Here is an 18,461-nt window from a genome sequence, read left to right on the forward strand (position 1 = left end):
CCTAATAAATATTTGTACGGCGGAAAAAATTTAAATTTTGAAAGAAAATAAGAAAACTCGATTGTAGATTGTAGTCGTTTTGGTTAAATCAAAATTCACGTTGACGGCATTGAGCTTGGTATTCCGTTGGTATGGTAAATGGCAACGTATTTTCAAATAAGCAAACTTTTGAAAAAATATATGAAACAAATAACTTCCCCGTAACAAATAATTATTGGGGGAGGTTTTTATTGTGTAACCAGAGAAGGCAACCGAAACAACTCGTTTATTTTAAATCGAACCGGTAATATATTTCACGGTTCCCCCCGCGAAACTTCCATTAAATTGTTCAATACTGCGACGACCGAAGTTATCAATGAGATACCTGAGATGGCCACCGAAGGACCGAAGATAAATCGAAACGGTGATAGGGGAAGGGTGGTAAAGACGGACACCTTAAGTAAAAGTTGATTTTTTTTCGTGAAATTCACAAAAAATAGATATCAATCTCACCAGAAATTGATAGTCTAGGTCTCTTTTTATAATAAAATTTGCCTTTGAGCAATTTGCAAAAAAAAGATTGAGTCGGGAAAGACGGACACTTACTGAAAATTGAAGTTTATGTATTCGATAAGTTTTGGAGGTCTTTAAATATGCCTTCAAAATGATCTAACAAAAAGGCTAGACCAAAATCACCTAGAAGGGCTAATCATTTTCCTCAGTTTTTCATGTCTAAAATAGCTTCCGTCATTCGGAATGAGCAATTCGGATTACATTTGATAAACCGCTCTGCTGATTCATCCATTATATGCGATTGCAATTGCAAACGTAGTTAGTGGACATCTGCTAATAAAAGAAAGAGGAGATAATCAAATTGTTTTCAAAACAACATGTTTGTCTTTTGTCGGTGGAGTGTCCGTCTTACCCGACTTGATTAGTATTTTATTTTCGTCAATATTTCTGGAGTAAAAATGAGAAAACCTCTCCGAAACATTCACGTAACGAAAAATACCCCACAAAATTACTCCATAACAATGAAAACCATATTTTCTGCAGACGAAAGTATGCATCAAGCTGCTCTTTGTGGATAACTTTTTTGTTTTTATTTACGATTTTCACAGAAAGATAGCTATGTGCACATAGTAAGTGTTAAAGTTATTGATACACTGTATTACAAGTTTGTACATCATTAAAATTTAAAATAAAAATGTAATTTCTGTATTGTACAGGGGTGTCCGTCTTTCCCGACTTTCCCCTATATTTAATAAATTTCTTGCGTGAAATTTTCATCTTATTTATTAAACCGCGACGACAGAGGTTATCAATGGGTTACCCGAGGAGGCAACTCAGTAGACTTCTCTTTCAGCCATTCCATGCGAAACCGATAGAGTGGTTCTCAGATTTTCGTAGTTTTGTTCCTTATCACAAAATATTGGACCCGTATTTTTAAATTTTTTTCTTCGGGCGTCCATTTCCATTTTAGGGTGTTCCGAAAAATAAAATTTTCCCCTATTTTTCAAAAATAACTTTTTTCAAAAATTCATAACCTTTGAACTACTTTACCGATTTAGATGATCGACATATCAAATTGAAGCCAAAATACTACACTTCGTAAAACATTCGAGTTTATTCCCGTAATTATTTATTGCATTTGTTCTTTATAGTTTCCATGGCATTATTTTTTGTTCTAGAGTTATGATTTTTCAAAATTAACCGATGGTCTGAAAAATCAATTTCTATCTCTTTTATACCACAATAAATCATAATTTGGTGCACAACCGTAACACCTGCTTCACCATAGCGTCAGTTCAATGCATTGATGACAGAAAACAAACAATGTTAACTGCTTGGAAAAAGGCTGAATATTTGCCTCAGCAGAAATTGATTGCTAATACCCTAGCGTGAATATTTCCCTCCCTCTATCTCCCCTCCTTGTTTATATTTATCATTACGACTGCATAATTTGCAACACCAAACAATCGTCAATCATAGCATAAAAAATTAGGCGATTGTTGCATCGTTACAGGGCCAATGCACATGGGAGCAGATACAAATGGGGTTTTAGAGTAGCGAAGAGGCACTATTTTTACGTCATGTTATGGCACGCACGTGAGTGAGCGAGTGAGTAATTTGGTCGCGTCCACAGCTCAATCCGAAACGAAGACATGTGATGAACAATACTGAAACTTTGCATTCCTTCCTTGCTTGAGACTTTACATTTCTTCACTCATTCAGTTCATTCGTCTCTAACCTTCATGAAGGCCCTTGGAAAACTTTACTTTATCCATCATATTACTCCACCCCCATTGCCTTGAGAAAAGCATTCGATCCCTCGCCCAGCAACAATGTTGTTCAGTCGTTTTCCTCACGAAGAATGAAAGTTTGCCTCAGCGAGATCCACTGTTTATACTCTAGGCAAATATTCCCTTTCGTTTTTCTTCTTTTCCTTTGTTCGCGGAGACTTAACATCTTACGATTTCCCCTTCATTGCTCGTCGATAAGTTGCTCGTTATAGACAGCTCTGTTCTGGAAAGTACACAAATGACAGAACAAATGTATGGGGAAATCAGATTGCTTCGAACTTTCTTCAATTTAAACCATATACAGACTATGGGATAGGAATGTATAGCATATCAAAGAAATCTTAGGGAATTTCCGATTCGTTTGGTATGTAAATCACCAAGATCCGTTCGCGGCTAAAATAGTTATTAACGTTAACTTTATTTCATAAAAACGTAACCTGTTTTCTGATTTGGCACCCTTAATGAAAGACGTAGTTCTACGTCAAAAAGAAATTGAAAATTTGAAGGTGATTGGCTTAAATTTTATATGTCGATCATCAGAATCGGTTCAGTAGTTAAAAACTTATGAATTTATAAAAAAAATCATTTCTGGAAAAAGGGGGAAAAATCGATTTTTCAGACCACTTTAAAATGGAAATTAGTACCCTAATGAAAAAATAAAAAAAAACACGGGTCTAATGTTTTGCGAAAAGAAACAAAACTACCACATGTCACGAAAATCTGAAAACCGCTATATCGGTTTATATGCAATGGCTGCTATAATATTGGTTTGTCCGAAAAGTAATCGTTTACATTGTAAGTAAAATACTTTTTTTTTGATATTGAATAAATTTACAAAGATAAGATGTACATAATTTTAAAGCTAAAACTCTCAAGTTTTGGAACATTTTACGAACAAAATTTTATATTGATGTGTGTAGCGGACAAAAATATCGAGAAGAAATAGAAAATTGTTTTTTTTTCAAATATTTTGTCGATTAAACAATGTTTTGCCTACTCATTCAATTGCAAATTAATTAGCCTTACCAATCAGTGTTCATTTGATTCTTAAACCGTTCCAGTAGGACTTTTCCACTTCGTCCGTAATGATTAGTTGTTCAGTGAATAATGATGGCACTTTTTTTTTTAAATAAGTTCAAAAAATTAGAATATTTTTTTTCGTCAATGTAACAAATTATAATTATACAGATAAGTTGGAGTTTTAGAGTTTTCTAAACTGCCACTCGATTTGCGATGCGATCAACATTTATTGAACCATTAATCAAAGACGAAGGGGTAATTTTTCATTCAAACCAAAAATATCTCTGTATTGAAAGGTCCTATGGGACGTTATAGGAATTAAATGACAGCTAGTTGATAAGGCTAATTGGCTTTACTATTGAATTAGTTGGCATTGTCTTGGTCCTTGTCTTGTCTTGGCTTGAAAAAACAGGAAGGAATCGATTCATTATTTCTTCTCAATATTTTTGTCCACTAAATCCACACACACCATGGTAAAAATTTGTTCGTAAAATATTCCAAAAGTGAGAGTTTTAGCTTTAAAATGATGTATCATCTATATGTGTTCATTCTATGTACAAAAAAATATTTTATTTGCAATAAAAAAAAACCGGCAATTGCAAATGTGGAAATCCTTTTTTTTCTCGAAATTTCTTCATTCAACTTTCGGAAATGGAGAAATTTAAAGAAATGTTTTTGTTGAAATTTTTCCATCCTGCAAATGGGAGCAAAATTTCGGCTAGCTATAATTTAATGTTAGCGTTGAATAGCGTTAATTCTTATATTATATTGAAAAAAAAATCAGTGTATATTATTCATGAAGCCTTTTTTTACTTTTTCTATACAACCAATAGTTTACGAGCAACCTTTTTTCTACAATGCATACACCCTTTTGAAAAATTACTTTCGACTCAAAAATTGGTTTCCATCCGTGTGAAATGCTCAGTTCTCTAAGGCAAATACGTGTGCAACTTTTCAATGGAATCGGAGCCACTTGAGTTTTTCTGATTCGTCATTTCATGTTCCTTCAACATTATCTACACTGAAAATAAAAGTAGCTCAATGGAACTACTGAAGGGCATCGTGACAAACGACAGTTTGAATGTTACAATATACGCTCTGTCCAAATTCTATGATCTTGCTGCTTTGTGTCGTTGTAAACCAACTAACGCTTCAATTTATATTCTAGTGTATTGGTATTGGTAACTACCATACACTGCACGATTTTCATATGTGTGTATCAAGAGTTCAGTGTAAACAAATGTTCTTGTGTTTTTCTAGTGTCAAGTTTCTATAAGACCAGTGACATTTTCCGTTGTTTTAGTTGTTTTGAACAATAAATCTGGAAAATGCCGAAGGAAAAAGTGCTCACGGAGAGAGAAAAAGAACAAATCGATGCTTTTTACCAAGAAAATATTGGTATCAGAGAAATTGCTCGACGGATTGGATGATCCCATCAAGTAGTGCCCAATTATTTGGCGAATCCTCAAGTAAATGGTAGAAAAAAGAGAGCTCCAAGTAAATCGAAGCTATTCGATCGGGTTATGCGGGAAATAGTTAGAAGAGCTTCGAATACCTCAAAATCGCTTATGCAAAATAAGCAAGCTTTGAATTTAAATGTTTCCCGGGACACTTCGTCAAGTTTTTGTAAAAAGTCCTTACATAAAGATGGCTGAAAAGGTTAACGCTCTAATCTTATACCATCTCACATCGGAAGATGTCTGAGTTTTGTTAAAACTCACATGAACCAACAGCGAGGCTTGGTTTGTTATGACAAAGAATGTTTTGAAATGAATACATTTCGCTATACACCAGAACGAAAAGTTCTTCAACGCTAGGTTATATTCCCTGATGGAAAAAGTTCAATTTGGATGGTCCTGATGGTTTCAATGGATACTTGCCTGATTTAAAGAACGAGGAACAGCTAGACAATGCCGCTATTCATACCAGCAAGGAAACTAAACAATGTTAAGGAAAACTTGACTTATTGGACTGGCCGGCTCGAGCTTCAGACTTGAATCCTGTTGAAAATCTTTGGGGAAAGCAGTGCACCACGATTGATGAACTCAAGGCAGCAATTTCGGAGACATGGGAAAATATAGAGTTCTGCAGAATTTGGTAAATACTATGCCAACACGATTTTTCCAGGTTATAACCCGAAATGACCAGGTTACTAGTTATTGATATGTAAATCTGCCGATTATTTCGTATTTTTCATTGATAATGCTCAGGAATTTAGAAATAATCTTCTAAAATCTGTACAGCTGAAATTGTCATATTTAAGCCCAATAAATAAACAAACGACTCTTTTGAACGAAATTGAATATTAGATTGGGAAAAAAGTAATCCATTATTTTTTCGGTAGCTGGCTTTAGTGATCAATATCTCGCGTAGTATCTATCATACAATTTGATAGGTGGAATTTCACTCTCTTTGAAAAGGTGGAATTTCACACTTAAAAAAATCTTTCACTGTTTTTTGTTTGTTCCATGAAGTTGTGAGTTACAGGGTGCTAACAATGGGAGTCAACGAAGAGAAATTTCGGTACATTTTACATTATTTTTTTATTAAGGCGAAAATGCCAGCCAGGCCGCTGAAATTGGGAATGGTGTTAATGGTACCGATGAAGTAACAGTAAAATACGTGCAAATAATTTTTTCAATTTCTTTTTTTTTTTTAATTTTTAATAATTTTTTTGAAAAACAAAAAAAAATGTACTAGTGCAATACACTGCATTTAGATCTTTACAGTCAACAAATGGACCGTTTAAAGCTAGTGATTGATCAGAAACGTCCAGAATTGGCCAACAGAGGAGGTGATGTGTTCCATCAGGACAACGCAAGGCCACACAACTCCGGGAGCTTGATTGAGATGTTTTAATGCATCCACCTTATAGTTCGGACCTGGCACCAAGCGATTACCACTTTTTCTCGCATTGTAAAATTCCTGAAATTTCCTGTTAGGAAATTGGGACCAAGAGAAGATTGTAAAAATCAATTGCTAGAGTTTTTATCTAATAAGAACCAAGATTTCCATGAGAGAGGCATCATGAAGCTACCCTTAGAATGGAAAAAAAAAACAAACAAAACGGTGCATATTTGACTCAAATTGGACAATCCAAAGAGTTTTAAAAAAGATTTTGAATTTCACCCAAAAATAATGGATTACTTTTTCCCCAGCCTTATACATTTTATTCTAAGCATTCAGCAATGTATGACAATGGGGGTTATTCTGAGAGTCAAGTCGGGATAAGTGACATTTTTCCCTTCGGAGTTACATGACAGTTCTCACCCAATTCTAAGAGTCGGGCGACTCGGAAGTATAAAGAGATATGAAAAGAGTTGATTGCACCTGGCATTTTTTTATAATTACGCCGATTCTCAGAATACAAACACGTGCGCAAATTGACTGTCACGTCGTGAAGCGACTCTCGGAATAGACCCCAATATCTTGTTGAAATTCTAACTATTCATGTTACAACGAAGTATATTCGAGGTGGTCTTATAGAAGTTAGACAGAGTGTATCAGTTTTTATTCAAAGTGGAACCCATCGATGCATTAGTATTGAAAAATTCTTCTAAGCATTGTTAGAATTCTCACATATTGAAGTAATTTCGATCAATTATTTTAAATACTTTAGTGAACTATTTGTCTGGAATCCAATCCTTGAGCATTTTTGTAGTTTTGTTAACATATTATCGACTTTTGTTGAAGCTCTCTTGCTATTTAAAATTCTTGTGTTTCGGAAAAAAAACACACCGTTTATATTTTCCGTCGCTTTTTCTACCATTACGAATACCATTGTATGCATCCCCTCACCCGTTTCCTCCCCCGCTCGGGGCAATCGTGCGGCTGGGCATGGAGAAGCAACTTTTACTGTTCAGTACATACACAAAAAAAGAATAACAAGTGAAAGAACCGTAAACATATAGGACATCAAAAATTATTTGTCCCGATGGTCGGTTCCCGCGAGTAGTCACGGTTTGCGGCCCCCGGCCCGACGCTCCGTGGTGGAAAAAAATGTTTTCCCCGGGAGAAAGTTACTCCGAAAAACTGCTCTTCGACCGAACAAAAATGCACTCTTAATTATGGCCTCTCTTGTTTTGCTTTCGCGTGAAACAAATGCCGAATTTGTAAACCGTGACTACCCCTGGAGGATGCGCTGCAGTTGTGTGTTCGCGAGACAAAACCGAGGCACAGGAAAAAAGCACAGAGCTGTCGGTGGTCTTCTGCGGCAACCGCGGGACCTCTCGAGCGATGACGCGATTCCGCTGGGCTGTAACGCTGTGTTGTTGTTCCGACCAACAACATCGCTGTGGTTTCCTGTCGGTACCGGAAAACCGGAGCACTAAATAGTTGTATATGTGTGTATGCGGAAATGTTGTTGCACTGCATGGACATATTGCTGCTATCGGCACACCCGCGTGATGGTAGCTTTTTTTTCATTGAAATTTTATGTACGAAAATTAAATATGCAAAAATTTACACTAAAAGTTTCCTGTGTCTGGAGAAAAGAATACTGATGATACAAAAGGTACAAATGAATACAAAAATATCCGGTTTTGGGCAGCTATTCAAAATTCAAAAATGGGTTAGTTTTCCTCGCTGCGATTATGGCATGAATTGTTAGTTTTTTTTGGGTTATTAGAATGGTTAGCGAAAAAAGTGCTGTTCTCGATTAAAAACCTTCAAAATACAAAAATGGTTAGTAATCTGCGGTAAGCAAAAAAACGTTGAGTTGTGTTGAGTTGGATTGATTAGCTGTTTAGTGTGCTCCATCTGGTGTTGGGGTTAGTATCACTGACAGATCCGGTGGGTAGTGTTCGGTGGCACAGTTTGGTTGAGTATTATGTGTGTTCGTGTGTGTCGAAACTAAAGGGAGAAGGTAATCAGTGCAATACATACCGTCTTCGTGGGTTCGAACAGTAACCGGATAGGACCGGGGCCCGTCGCCCACCGATGTCCCGGCGAGCACCCAGATCTTGTACTCGGTCCAGCGCTTCAGCTCATCCAGCATGATACTGGTGGAGTTGAGGGTGGTCACGGTGGCCTCACTATCGGAGCGTCCGTCCTCCACGAAAAACACTTTATAGTACACAATCGCCCCGTTCGAGCGTTCCACTGGCGGGGGCAGCCAGGACACGTTGATCGTCGTCGGACTGGTGGCTTCAACTGTTATATTACGTGGTGGTGCACCAGGTACTACGATTTTTCAATTTGGGGCGAATTATTTCCGGTAGATTGGTTTTGGTTACGTTGGTCATTTTTTTTTTCGTATTCAAACAGAAGCAAAAACGGAACACCGCAATGAAATGAAAATGAGAAAAGAATGAAAAGAAAAACAAAACACAACTAAGTTAAATCATCAACTAAAGGGTATAAATGGATCTATAAAAAGCGGAAATAAAATGTATTCACTGAAGTCAGAGTAAAATACGAACGGGATAAACACATACACTAAATGAATACCAGAATATTGTAATTAGTAATTGACTGCAATTACTCGGGGGTATATTTCACACTTCTTTCGATTTAGTTCACCGTCATGTGTTCCAAGGTGGAATCGCAGTTTCGTGGAAAATACACTGAATAAACAGCAGAAGGCAATAAACGCAGAGCCAACGGTGCAACGGTTTTTTGGAAAACATATGTTATAATTTTTTTGTGATTTTGTATTTTTTCGTAAATAAATATTTTCCTACATTTCATCCTTTGATATGAATTTTGTAGGTTTCATAGTTTTCAAGTTATGAATTTTTGTAAAAATTTAAGAAAAAAAATTTGGCTTTTTCCAAAAAGTTGTCTAATTATTTTTCGAATATTTCAAGTATGCAAAGTTGCTTAAATGACCCATGTCTTTACACCCACAACGTTTCACTACTATCTGAGATGGTGCTGCCAACGGCCAGTCGAGTTGGCATGAAATTCGTCATAGGAGTTATTCCCACAAACTAACTATTGAATAAATGAGGATTTCTATGAATGAATTTCTATGAATTGAATAAATGAGGATTGTATTGCAAAAGATTGTTGAAGATTGTGATTGACGACAATGAAACTGACAATTTATTTTTTAAATGACTTGATCAAGATAATACAATTTAGGAAAAGAAAAAGCTCCCCATGATCCCGTTTTCAAGCCAGTAGTGAGTTATATTTTTAGTAACCACCAGGAAAAATTGACATTTTCACGGCCGCCAGAACCGTCATTGATCTATTCAAGGCCTCCATTTGATTGACAAATATGTTTTCTGATGAGTTGCAGAAAAATGGTTCGTTATTTTCCATGCGACTATATTCGTTTTATTCTTAGTCGAAACTTTGCGGATAATATTAGTGTTACGCGAGGGTTCTTATCAATTATGACATTTTGACTTTTTGTTTTTCAGTTCATTCGTCTCTAATCATTAATGAAGAATCTACGAGTTATTCACCTATAATTCCTATCAAGCCTCTTGTTTGCTTGATGTAAATATATTGTTACTATACTTAAATAACAATCCCGTAACTGTCCAATCTTCTGGGAAAAAACGTGACACTGTTATTGTACATGAAACCCGTGAGATTCTCTCCTATTTTCGATAAACGACGTTTTTTTTCGGCTTGGGCTCGCTTGATTGGTTGTCGTACTCATAAATCCACGTCTACAATTATAAACCCTCCATAAAAGTGATCACTTTGGCGATTGTCGTGGCATCGTCTCCAAGGGCGTTCTATATAATTCCAAAGATGCCGTTTGTTGCCCATGTTACATGCGGAAGTTATGTGACATATTCGCAACCTAGAGAGCACATGTTGGTCTCGGAGACTTTCAGTGTTTCACATGGTGGTACATGATGAGTCATGAATAAATTGAACTAGTGAGGTAATACCGGTGTAAAGGTGGTTCGGATAACGCGAAGGTGTGCAGGGGCGATTTCCTTTAACAGAATCTGATATTGACTCCAAGGATCCTAAATGCGTTTCACTTTGGGACATTCTTGTCATCGAATTGGAGATGTTGATGATTCCATCTACATGTGTGGATGGACTTTTTTCTGACAAGCTTGACGGAGGCGCCCATTAGGGGAATTCTTCGGGTGATTGTCCGCGTTTACGAAGATACGGATGTGCTTTGGAAGTTTTTCGAAAATGCTGTTCAGCCTTATGAGATATTGAAGTACTCTGAATTCATCGGTGAATCGATTTTTTGCTCCCGATTGTTACGGGGAAAAACAGTTGATTTATGGCCGTGGCCGTGTTTCATTCTTGTTTAGGTAGGGGGATTTTTTTGCGAAAACAATACCCAATTCAGTGGTAAAGGTGTGTTTCACTCAAGACACAATCAAGATGTGTAATTTGGTATGGAAATCTTAACTAAGCATCAACAAAAATATGCAGCGTTTTTCGATGTGAAAAGTAGGTGCGATTTCCAGATTGGAAGTTGGTGTTACTGGTGGCGGTCACCATTGAACCCAAAGTTTGGATCACCGTGTATGAATTTCATTCGTGATTCGAATGAACTGGAGAATTTCCCCGAAACACGCAAGCTCAACACGTTGAATACTTGAATACTTGAATTTAAGTAACTGCTGGGTTGAAAGGGTGGAACGACTAAAATTCGGTCAAACTAAATTTGGCAACGGTGGAAGCGGTGGAAGGCGAAAGATGGTTTAAAACAATCCGGCGTTCAGCGACGAAAAAATTTGACGAGGCCGCTGCACAATATTTTTCAAGCGTTGCTAGTCTTACTTGGGCGCCATTTTGAAAACTTAAGAGCAAACGTCAAAACCAAAATAGAGAAATCATTTCATACGCACACACCTACAAAATGAGGGGTGTTCATGGATTTTAAAAACACACTCAAAAGATGCATATGTCAAATTTGGGTTGATCAAGTTTTGATCGTTGTATACTTTATGCGAGGAACAAATTCAATTTTTAGTTGCTCGTACTGGTTCTTGTTTACTTGGCTCATCCACTGGATCTTCTGGTGGTGCAATCGACTGATGTCACGTCACTAGTGAATGATAAGAAACTCAGACTAAAGCATAGAAGTAGAAGATCAATACAGTTGGCTGGCTGGTAAGACTCATTGAATTTCTATCAGTCACCAAAAACTATCTTCCAGAATGACAGTTGACAGTGTTTAATTTATTCGGTACGTTGTGAGAGAGAATCGGGAATGTCGAATGTTCTCTGTTCTTCTATTCGTAATCAATGTTTTCATGAGCCCAAAATGTTTCGTAAATGTAAAACACATGATGGTCATTAAGATGCACTTTTATAATGATTGACCGTTTTATTCACGGCACGTGCATATCGTAGCATTTTGTGTTCTCGTGTTCATGTATCACGTCGACAGTTTTTAGAAAAACTCGAGATGTGAAGAGAAAAACGGGGGGTTCTATGCGCAGCATAGTAAGCAGAAAACGTTGCCATGGTAAGACTTCCTGTTTTGTGGAGGCGATCTGGCGTAGAGGTAACATCCATACCTCTCACGCAGGGATCACGAGTTCAATCCTCACTCTCGACATGCTTCCAAAAATGGAAGTAAAAGTGACGAACCAGCCGAAATGTGTTGAAAATCACTATAATAGAAAAAAAAACTTCCTATTTTATAATCTTCTTAAAGGTCTCCATGCAAACGAGCAGTTGCTGTTGTATCTGTCAACTTGCTCTGTGAAGTTGATACAAATGAAGAGAGCTAAACATTCACCCAGAAGATCCTAATCCACGCCATTTTGTTAACTAATATGTTGACGTAGGACTTCGTCTATCCTATCTATAAATAGGCCCATCTTAATGTTTCGGGTGGAAAAAGTGTGTAGATTTTTTACATTAATATCTCTTCAATTATTAGATGGATTTTTTTTCCAAATATTTAAATTAATAGGAAATATCTTTTGGTTCAAAAATCCAAACAAACAACGAATAAACTCGACAGTGCGATTCAGGCGTTAGCTTACATGGTAAGGTTTTTTTTCGATATCACGATGCGTCGAACAAGAAGAATAAATTGATTTGCTCTGTGGGCATCCAATTCCATATGTTCAACTGATCAGCCAACTCATAGTTGAATCCGAGAGTTAATTTGGAAATATTGCTACATATCGATTGCAGTGGAATACACGTTTGTTGCACAGAACAAGGGACTTTGCTGTTAAACATGTTAGCTATTTCTCTCTGCTGATTTGAGAGTCGATGTCACGTTGCATGTCACGTTGCATCAACGAGATGTATAAGTTGTTTTGCCTTTTTGCTCAATTTCTAAGAACAATTACGACTTGACAGTCATCCAGCTAACAACCAGCAAACATTTAGAGCCTCTATATTTGTTGTGCTTCTGTGGCAGAGTGGTTAGCGTCACACCTATCATACCGGGGGTTCGGGTTCGATACCCGTTCTTGGCCGGGGTGATTTTTCCTCAAAGAAATTCCCTCCGACTTTCACTGTGGTCACGCGTATTCCAGAGCTTGCCACTCTGTATACGAGGGCAGTCCGATAAGTACATTGCCTTCGAAAAAAAACGAAAATTTTGGAAAAGTGGCGATTTATTTCTCAACAGAGTCTTCTTTTAGTTCGATACACTTGACCCAGCGATGCAATGCTCCAACTTGTTTAATCCATCTGAAAAATACGTTTTCTCGAGGTTTGCCTCCGTGGCGGCGATGACCTCCTCATTCGACTCAAATTTCAGCCCGGCGAGTGACTTTTTCAAGTTTGGAAACAAAAAAAAAGTCGCACGAGCCAAATCTGGAGAATACGGTGGATGGGGCAGCAGTTTGTAGTGCAATTCGACCAATTTGGCCTTGGCGACGGCGGAACTTCCATTTTTTTTTCCATTTTTCTAAAATCCGCGGATATGCCCGCTTTCACACACGGTCAAAACAAAACTACGAGTCCGATTCGGCTGAAATTTTGACAGTAGTCGTTTACGAGAATGTACTATACGATAAGTAATCTCTCTTGCGATACAGACACCATCGGGCGATGAGGCTAAGTACTTATCGGACCGCCCTCGTACATTCAAGTCGTGTTATTTGGCATAGAAAATCTGAACTAAATACTTAAAAAAAGACGCAAGTAATACAACGTTGAGACGGCGAAGTTCATCTAGCAACGTTAGTGCCACCGAAGATGAAGAAGATATTTCTCGCTCATCAATTTTTAGTCTCACTGCTCTAGACAACGACCACTCAACATCATAAGTTAAGGCTGAGAGTTAATTTGGAACTTTTTATTTATTGATTTCTATATTTTTTTTTTTGCTGGAAGAGCGCTTGTGAGAATTTGGGTGTTTTTAGGCTTATTTTGTCCGATCGATCATTTAGTTTTCGCGAATTCAAGCATTGTTTCTGGGTTCGAATGGCGTCAAAGTACACGCACGTTTTAAGCTGGATGTAAAGAAAATATTTTACTGCGATGTGGGCTGTGTGTTTCCAGTTGAAAACTGAAAGTAAAAATTTCTTCCGTTGCGTTTGCTGTGTTGAAAATGTGTTTCTCAACGTTACTCGATTACTGAAACAATCATTTGTTACTCCAGGAGGAGTTCAAAAATGCACCAATATTACTAAATGATTCTGTTCACTGCTACATTATATTAAAAATAGTTTCTCTTTTCAAACAAGATATTCTGGTTTTCATTTATAGTGTTTATCCGTTGTTTTCGAACTTATAACTAGTATTTCACACAAAAATATTACATCCGAAAATATTCAATAAAAACTGAAAGGGGCAACTTAAGATAACTCAACACGAGTTTCAAAATCACAAAAAATATCCCTAGCATCTTATTATACTTAAATGCTCTCGTTCTTGGAATGTTTACACTCAGAGTTTAATATCTATGGTTTCAATGGCTCAAAAATGTTGTATCTACGGTGCATTGAACTCATTACGAGAAATAGGTGCTTTACACAATCAGTGCAGTTTTCGGGTGCATATATTACGGTGAAATAGGAAACTTTCCGAAAGAAAAAACCGATGAACAGAAAAAGGTAGGAACAAATCCCAACCAAAGAACAAAGCTCTGGACTAGCATTATCGAACAAAAATTGATATTGAAACAGAAGACGAAAACGAAACAAGACAACACCATTGACGGTATCATATTGGCATGCAGTTCGAAAAAAGATAAATCAGGAAAAACAATTGTGCCATCATAATAAAACATTCAAACTGTCACGGTATTTGGTAATAGTTCAAGAACTGGAAGAAATGTATGGAACGAAATCAGATGAAGCAAGCAAAATCCCACACATACGCACTCACAAACAAACGCGCATTTGAAGCACCTTTGCTTCGCCACACGCACACACACACATACACTCGCTCACCAATTCAACAAGAAAACATGGACAAGTTCTGCACTCTTAGTTGATTTACGGGGATCGAAACATAACAGAACGGAAAAATATGGAATGAAGCTTATGGTACGGGATAAGATATGCAAGGGGTAGTAAAAATTCGATTGTTGACAATGTTTACGACCTGATTATGTGTAGCGGTAGGGAAATTTTTCACTGAGGGTTTTTATTTGTCATCATTTCTTCAGTTGCTCAAAACTGTCTTGTTCCACAGCCCGTTTAACTCATCAAAAATAGCTGTGAGTATATTGGTAAAACTTTTCTATCACCTATAAACGTTTAGGCTTACATTTGCGTTTGCTTTAATGCAACGACGAAATCTATTTTCTTAACTCTTGGTCACCGAACAAAAATCAAAAGTACTCTCTAGTGGATATCAAAAAAGGTGTATCGGACACTTACCATATTGTTTCGTTCGAACTGGAATCGGTGGAGTGGTTGCACCTTCGCCTCTTTGAGAGCGAGCCGCCAGCCAAAAGTAGTACAAAGTATCCGGATAGAGACTGTTCAGGGTGTACGTTTCCGTGTTGGGAATACGCCTGAAAAAAAATACGACGATCCGGTTAGCTTTCATTTGCGGGAAAATGCAAAGTTTAAACAAAAAAAATCAAATTCTCTCGAGAATGGTAGTAAACCCTAGATAGGCAAAGTTGTCGACTTCCAAATGTCGTCGAAGCTGTTATGGACTAAAGCCATATCCGGTACTATAAACACAAACATTATGATTACATCTGGGAACCCTCCGAGCCTTAGCCCTGTGTTAGCACATTCCGGAAGTAAATGCACCATAAAACAACATTAATACATACTGATGATGCTGCTCGTTTGCATAGGTGTCATTCCAGTAGAGCTCGTAGTGCACGATGTTCTCGCCCGAGTGGGTTGGCCGGGACCACTGGAGAGTGACAGCTGTTTCGCCAATATCGGTAGCGCGGAAGTTGCTCGGTTGGGAGGGAACGCCTGTGAAAATAGAGAGAGAGAGAGAGTGCGGGAAAAATGGTAAGAGTGTGAAAATTGCACGCCGTCAGGTCCGGTAAAGGTATGGGAGGGCGTTGAGTGATGGACGTGTGAATGAAAAGTGAGCACATTTGAATGTGCATAATTTGCATATGTAAAGCAGTTGAACAACCATATATTCACATTTTCCAATTGTAGGCGGAGGCGAGAAGCATCGCTACGGCGGGACAAAGGCTGGGCGCACAATCGATGGTGTGCTTTTCGACAGGTCCTGATGAAACCCTGGGGATGTACCTTTCGAGAGAGATTGGGGTTTGGGTTTGAGTTTGCAAATCCGGCGAGAGATGTAACTTTTGAATCATTTTGTGAGATTTAATGGGGGAAAAAGTCAATCTTTTATAGGTGGTGAATATACCGTAGAGCAGAAAGAAATTATTCGGGGAATGTTTGCTGCAGAGAGTTATTATCAAAGTTGTTGTGAATATGTTCGCAACACACACACATTTTGAAAATACAAAACATTTTGAACGGAGAAGTACCATTGGCTAACATTACGAGGGTTTTGTGATGAATGCTGGAGCTGAATGTAAACTTTCACAACAATATCAACAGTCAGCCTCTCAAGTGGCTGCGTGGTGTTGCTTGTGGATTGCACCTTTTTCAATAGAATAAATGTTGTGATATTACTTTTTTTTACAACTTAAATGCATTTTTGTTCAGTTGTTTTGTTATTTGAATGCATATTTTACAGTGCAAATGACACAGTCTGAGCTTTACATCTTTGGTTCTGATGTGATATTACAACGATGGAATAAACAAACATTGAGCAGTGATTAAATCTATTTTTCTAAAAATTCACACGTTAAGCCCCGTGTCAGTCCTAGGGAACTCGGATTCATTTCCAGTCGCGTTTGTTCCAATCAGGGTGTAAAATGGCTTACAAATCGCCTGTACGAACCAAGCTGTAAATCCTCACGCAAAATACGACTCATGGCGCTATTGGAAACGCTGATTTTTGGATGGGTTATGTGAAAAAAACCTCAGCTTTCAAGAAAAATATAAAAAATAGAGCGCTCTCTATATTTAACCGAGTAAACTACAAAAACAAATACGAGGGCGGTCCCATAAGTACTTAGCCTCATCGCCCGATGGTGTCAGTATCGCAAGAGAGATTACTTATCGTGTAGTACATTCTCGTAAACGGCTGTTGTCAAAATTTCAGCCGAATCGGACTCGTAGTTTTGTTTTGACCGTGTGTGGAAGCGGGCGTGTCCGCGGATTTTAGAAAAATGGAAAAAATGGAAATTCCGCCGTCGCCACGGCCAAGAGAGACCTCGAGAAAACGTATTTTTCAGATGGATTGAAGAAGTTGGAGCATCGTATTGCAATTTAATAAATTTTTCACAACTCACATCTCGGTTTTGGTGACTTTGAAACGACACTACTGAACGTCAAATTTTGTTTAATTAAAAAAGTATTCCGAAAAAAAAAACATTTAAATATCAAAGAAGCGCTGGTTTAAGATATAAAGATTTTAATATTCAGTTAATTTTATTAAAGGGCCTGGCTGGGTAAGGAAGAAAACATGCCCTCAAACCAAATCACCCGCTCGATGGAAAATATTATATAGGGCATCAAATAAGAAATTTTGACTATTTTTTTGAACCCCTATAAGGTTCAACATCAATTTTTTTGCACGCCATTCTCGATAGCTTCGAAATAAGAAGTTAAAAAAATACTGGAAGTGCATCTTAGCACGGTGTATCGAGAAATATAATCAAAGAAAATTTTCAACAAAAATTGAGTACTAAAAAAATTTGAATTATTGATAAAATTTTTTGGAGGACTTAGAGATACAGTACTACTTCGTATTCGTATTCAAATGTGTTTCTACACCTTTTCTAGATATGTGCGATTTGTTTTAAGAATTTCAATTGTATTGCATTCGTGTATTCGTAAAAAGAGCCCCAAACCTGATGATATGTTTAATATGATGAATTTAAATCCTCGATTTTATTAATCATCGATTTAATAAAAATGCAAATGTTGAAAATTGGGAAAAAGAATTAAAATAATTGATTCATAGCAAGCTGCTGTTACTTCTCCTCAGTCTTTTGGCAGACCTGGGGATGTTTTTTTCGGGAGATGCTCATGCAATCCGGGCCTGACTCCGAGTGGATACCCCCTATCAGTGACTTTTTTGGTCAGATGGTGGAAATCAATGAGGTATTATTTTTTACAAGTTTTAGCTGTTTAGGTGTTATATTGCATTTGGTATGACAATATTTTAAATGTTTACTAGCTGACCCGGCAAACTTCGTCACGTCCAAAATTTGTTTTTTGTTATCAATGCCTTCAAACATTCACTTTTTCTTACTATGAGCAAGTTCATGGGTCCAATCGCAGAACTGTTCATTGATTGATCTTCTATTCGACTCCATTGAATTTACTTTTACTACAGAATTCCTAGTATTTCTAACAAAACTCATCATTATAATATCAGATTATTTTCAGACACAATTCTCGTTTAAGATTTTTCAACCACCTGCAAATAACATGTTTCTTCCTCGAGTTCTGCTCTTATCAACACATTCGACGATACTTTTTTATTTGTATAGATAGAAAAAGATATAGGAGTGCGTTTCAACACATTCAAATCCATTTCCAGTTTCGAACAAAGATCAATTTCGCTAGCGCAAACATCAAATGGACTAACAGCACTTGTCACTATGTAATTGTAGAACATATGGGAATTTGATTTTCCGAATTTTCCCTTTTTCCTTCAGAGTTTTTCCAAAATTTTCAATTGTCATGTTTAGCTGGATTATTTTTGGTTGAAATTTGTGTAATATTTTTATGGGGCCCCCTCTCTATT

General features: G+C 37.3%; 1 protein-coding gene across 9 annotated transcripts in view; it reads right to left on the reverse strand.

Moving 5' to 3' along the window:
* Nucleotides 1–18,461, reverse strand: part of LOC129777669 (tyrosine-protein phosphatase Lar) — a 403,848-nt gene that overhangs the window by 58,730 nt on the left and 326,657 nt on the right. For 7 of the 9 annotated variants that reach the window (XM_055784076.1, XM_055784077.1, XM_055784079.1 and 4 more), the window contains 3 exons: nt 15,439–15,589; nt 15,032–15,168; nt 8,187–8,483 (listed from right to left, as the gene is read on the reverse strand). In XM_055784076.1, the coding sequence (XP_055640051.1) occupies nt 8,187–8,483; nt 15,032–15,168; nt 15,439–15,589 (585 nt within the window). The remainder of the gene's footprint in view (nt 1–8,186; nt 8,484–15,031; nt 15,169–15,438; nt 15,590–18,461) is intronic. The other 2 variants (XM_055784083.1, XM_055784081.1) reach the window with 1 other exon arrangement.

This window comes from Toxorhynchites rutilus, chromosome 3 (genome assembly GCF_029784135.1).
Source record: "Toxorhynchites rutilus septentrionalis strain SRP chromosome 3, ASM2978413v1, whole genome shotgun sequence".
In the NCBI taxonomy this organism is placed as follows: domain Eukaryota; kingdom Metazoa; phylum Arthropoda; class Insecta; order Diptera; family Culicidae; genus Toxorhynchites; species Toxorhynchites rutilus.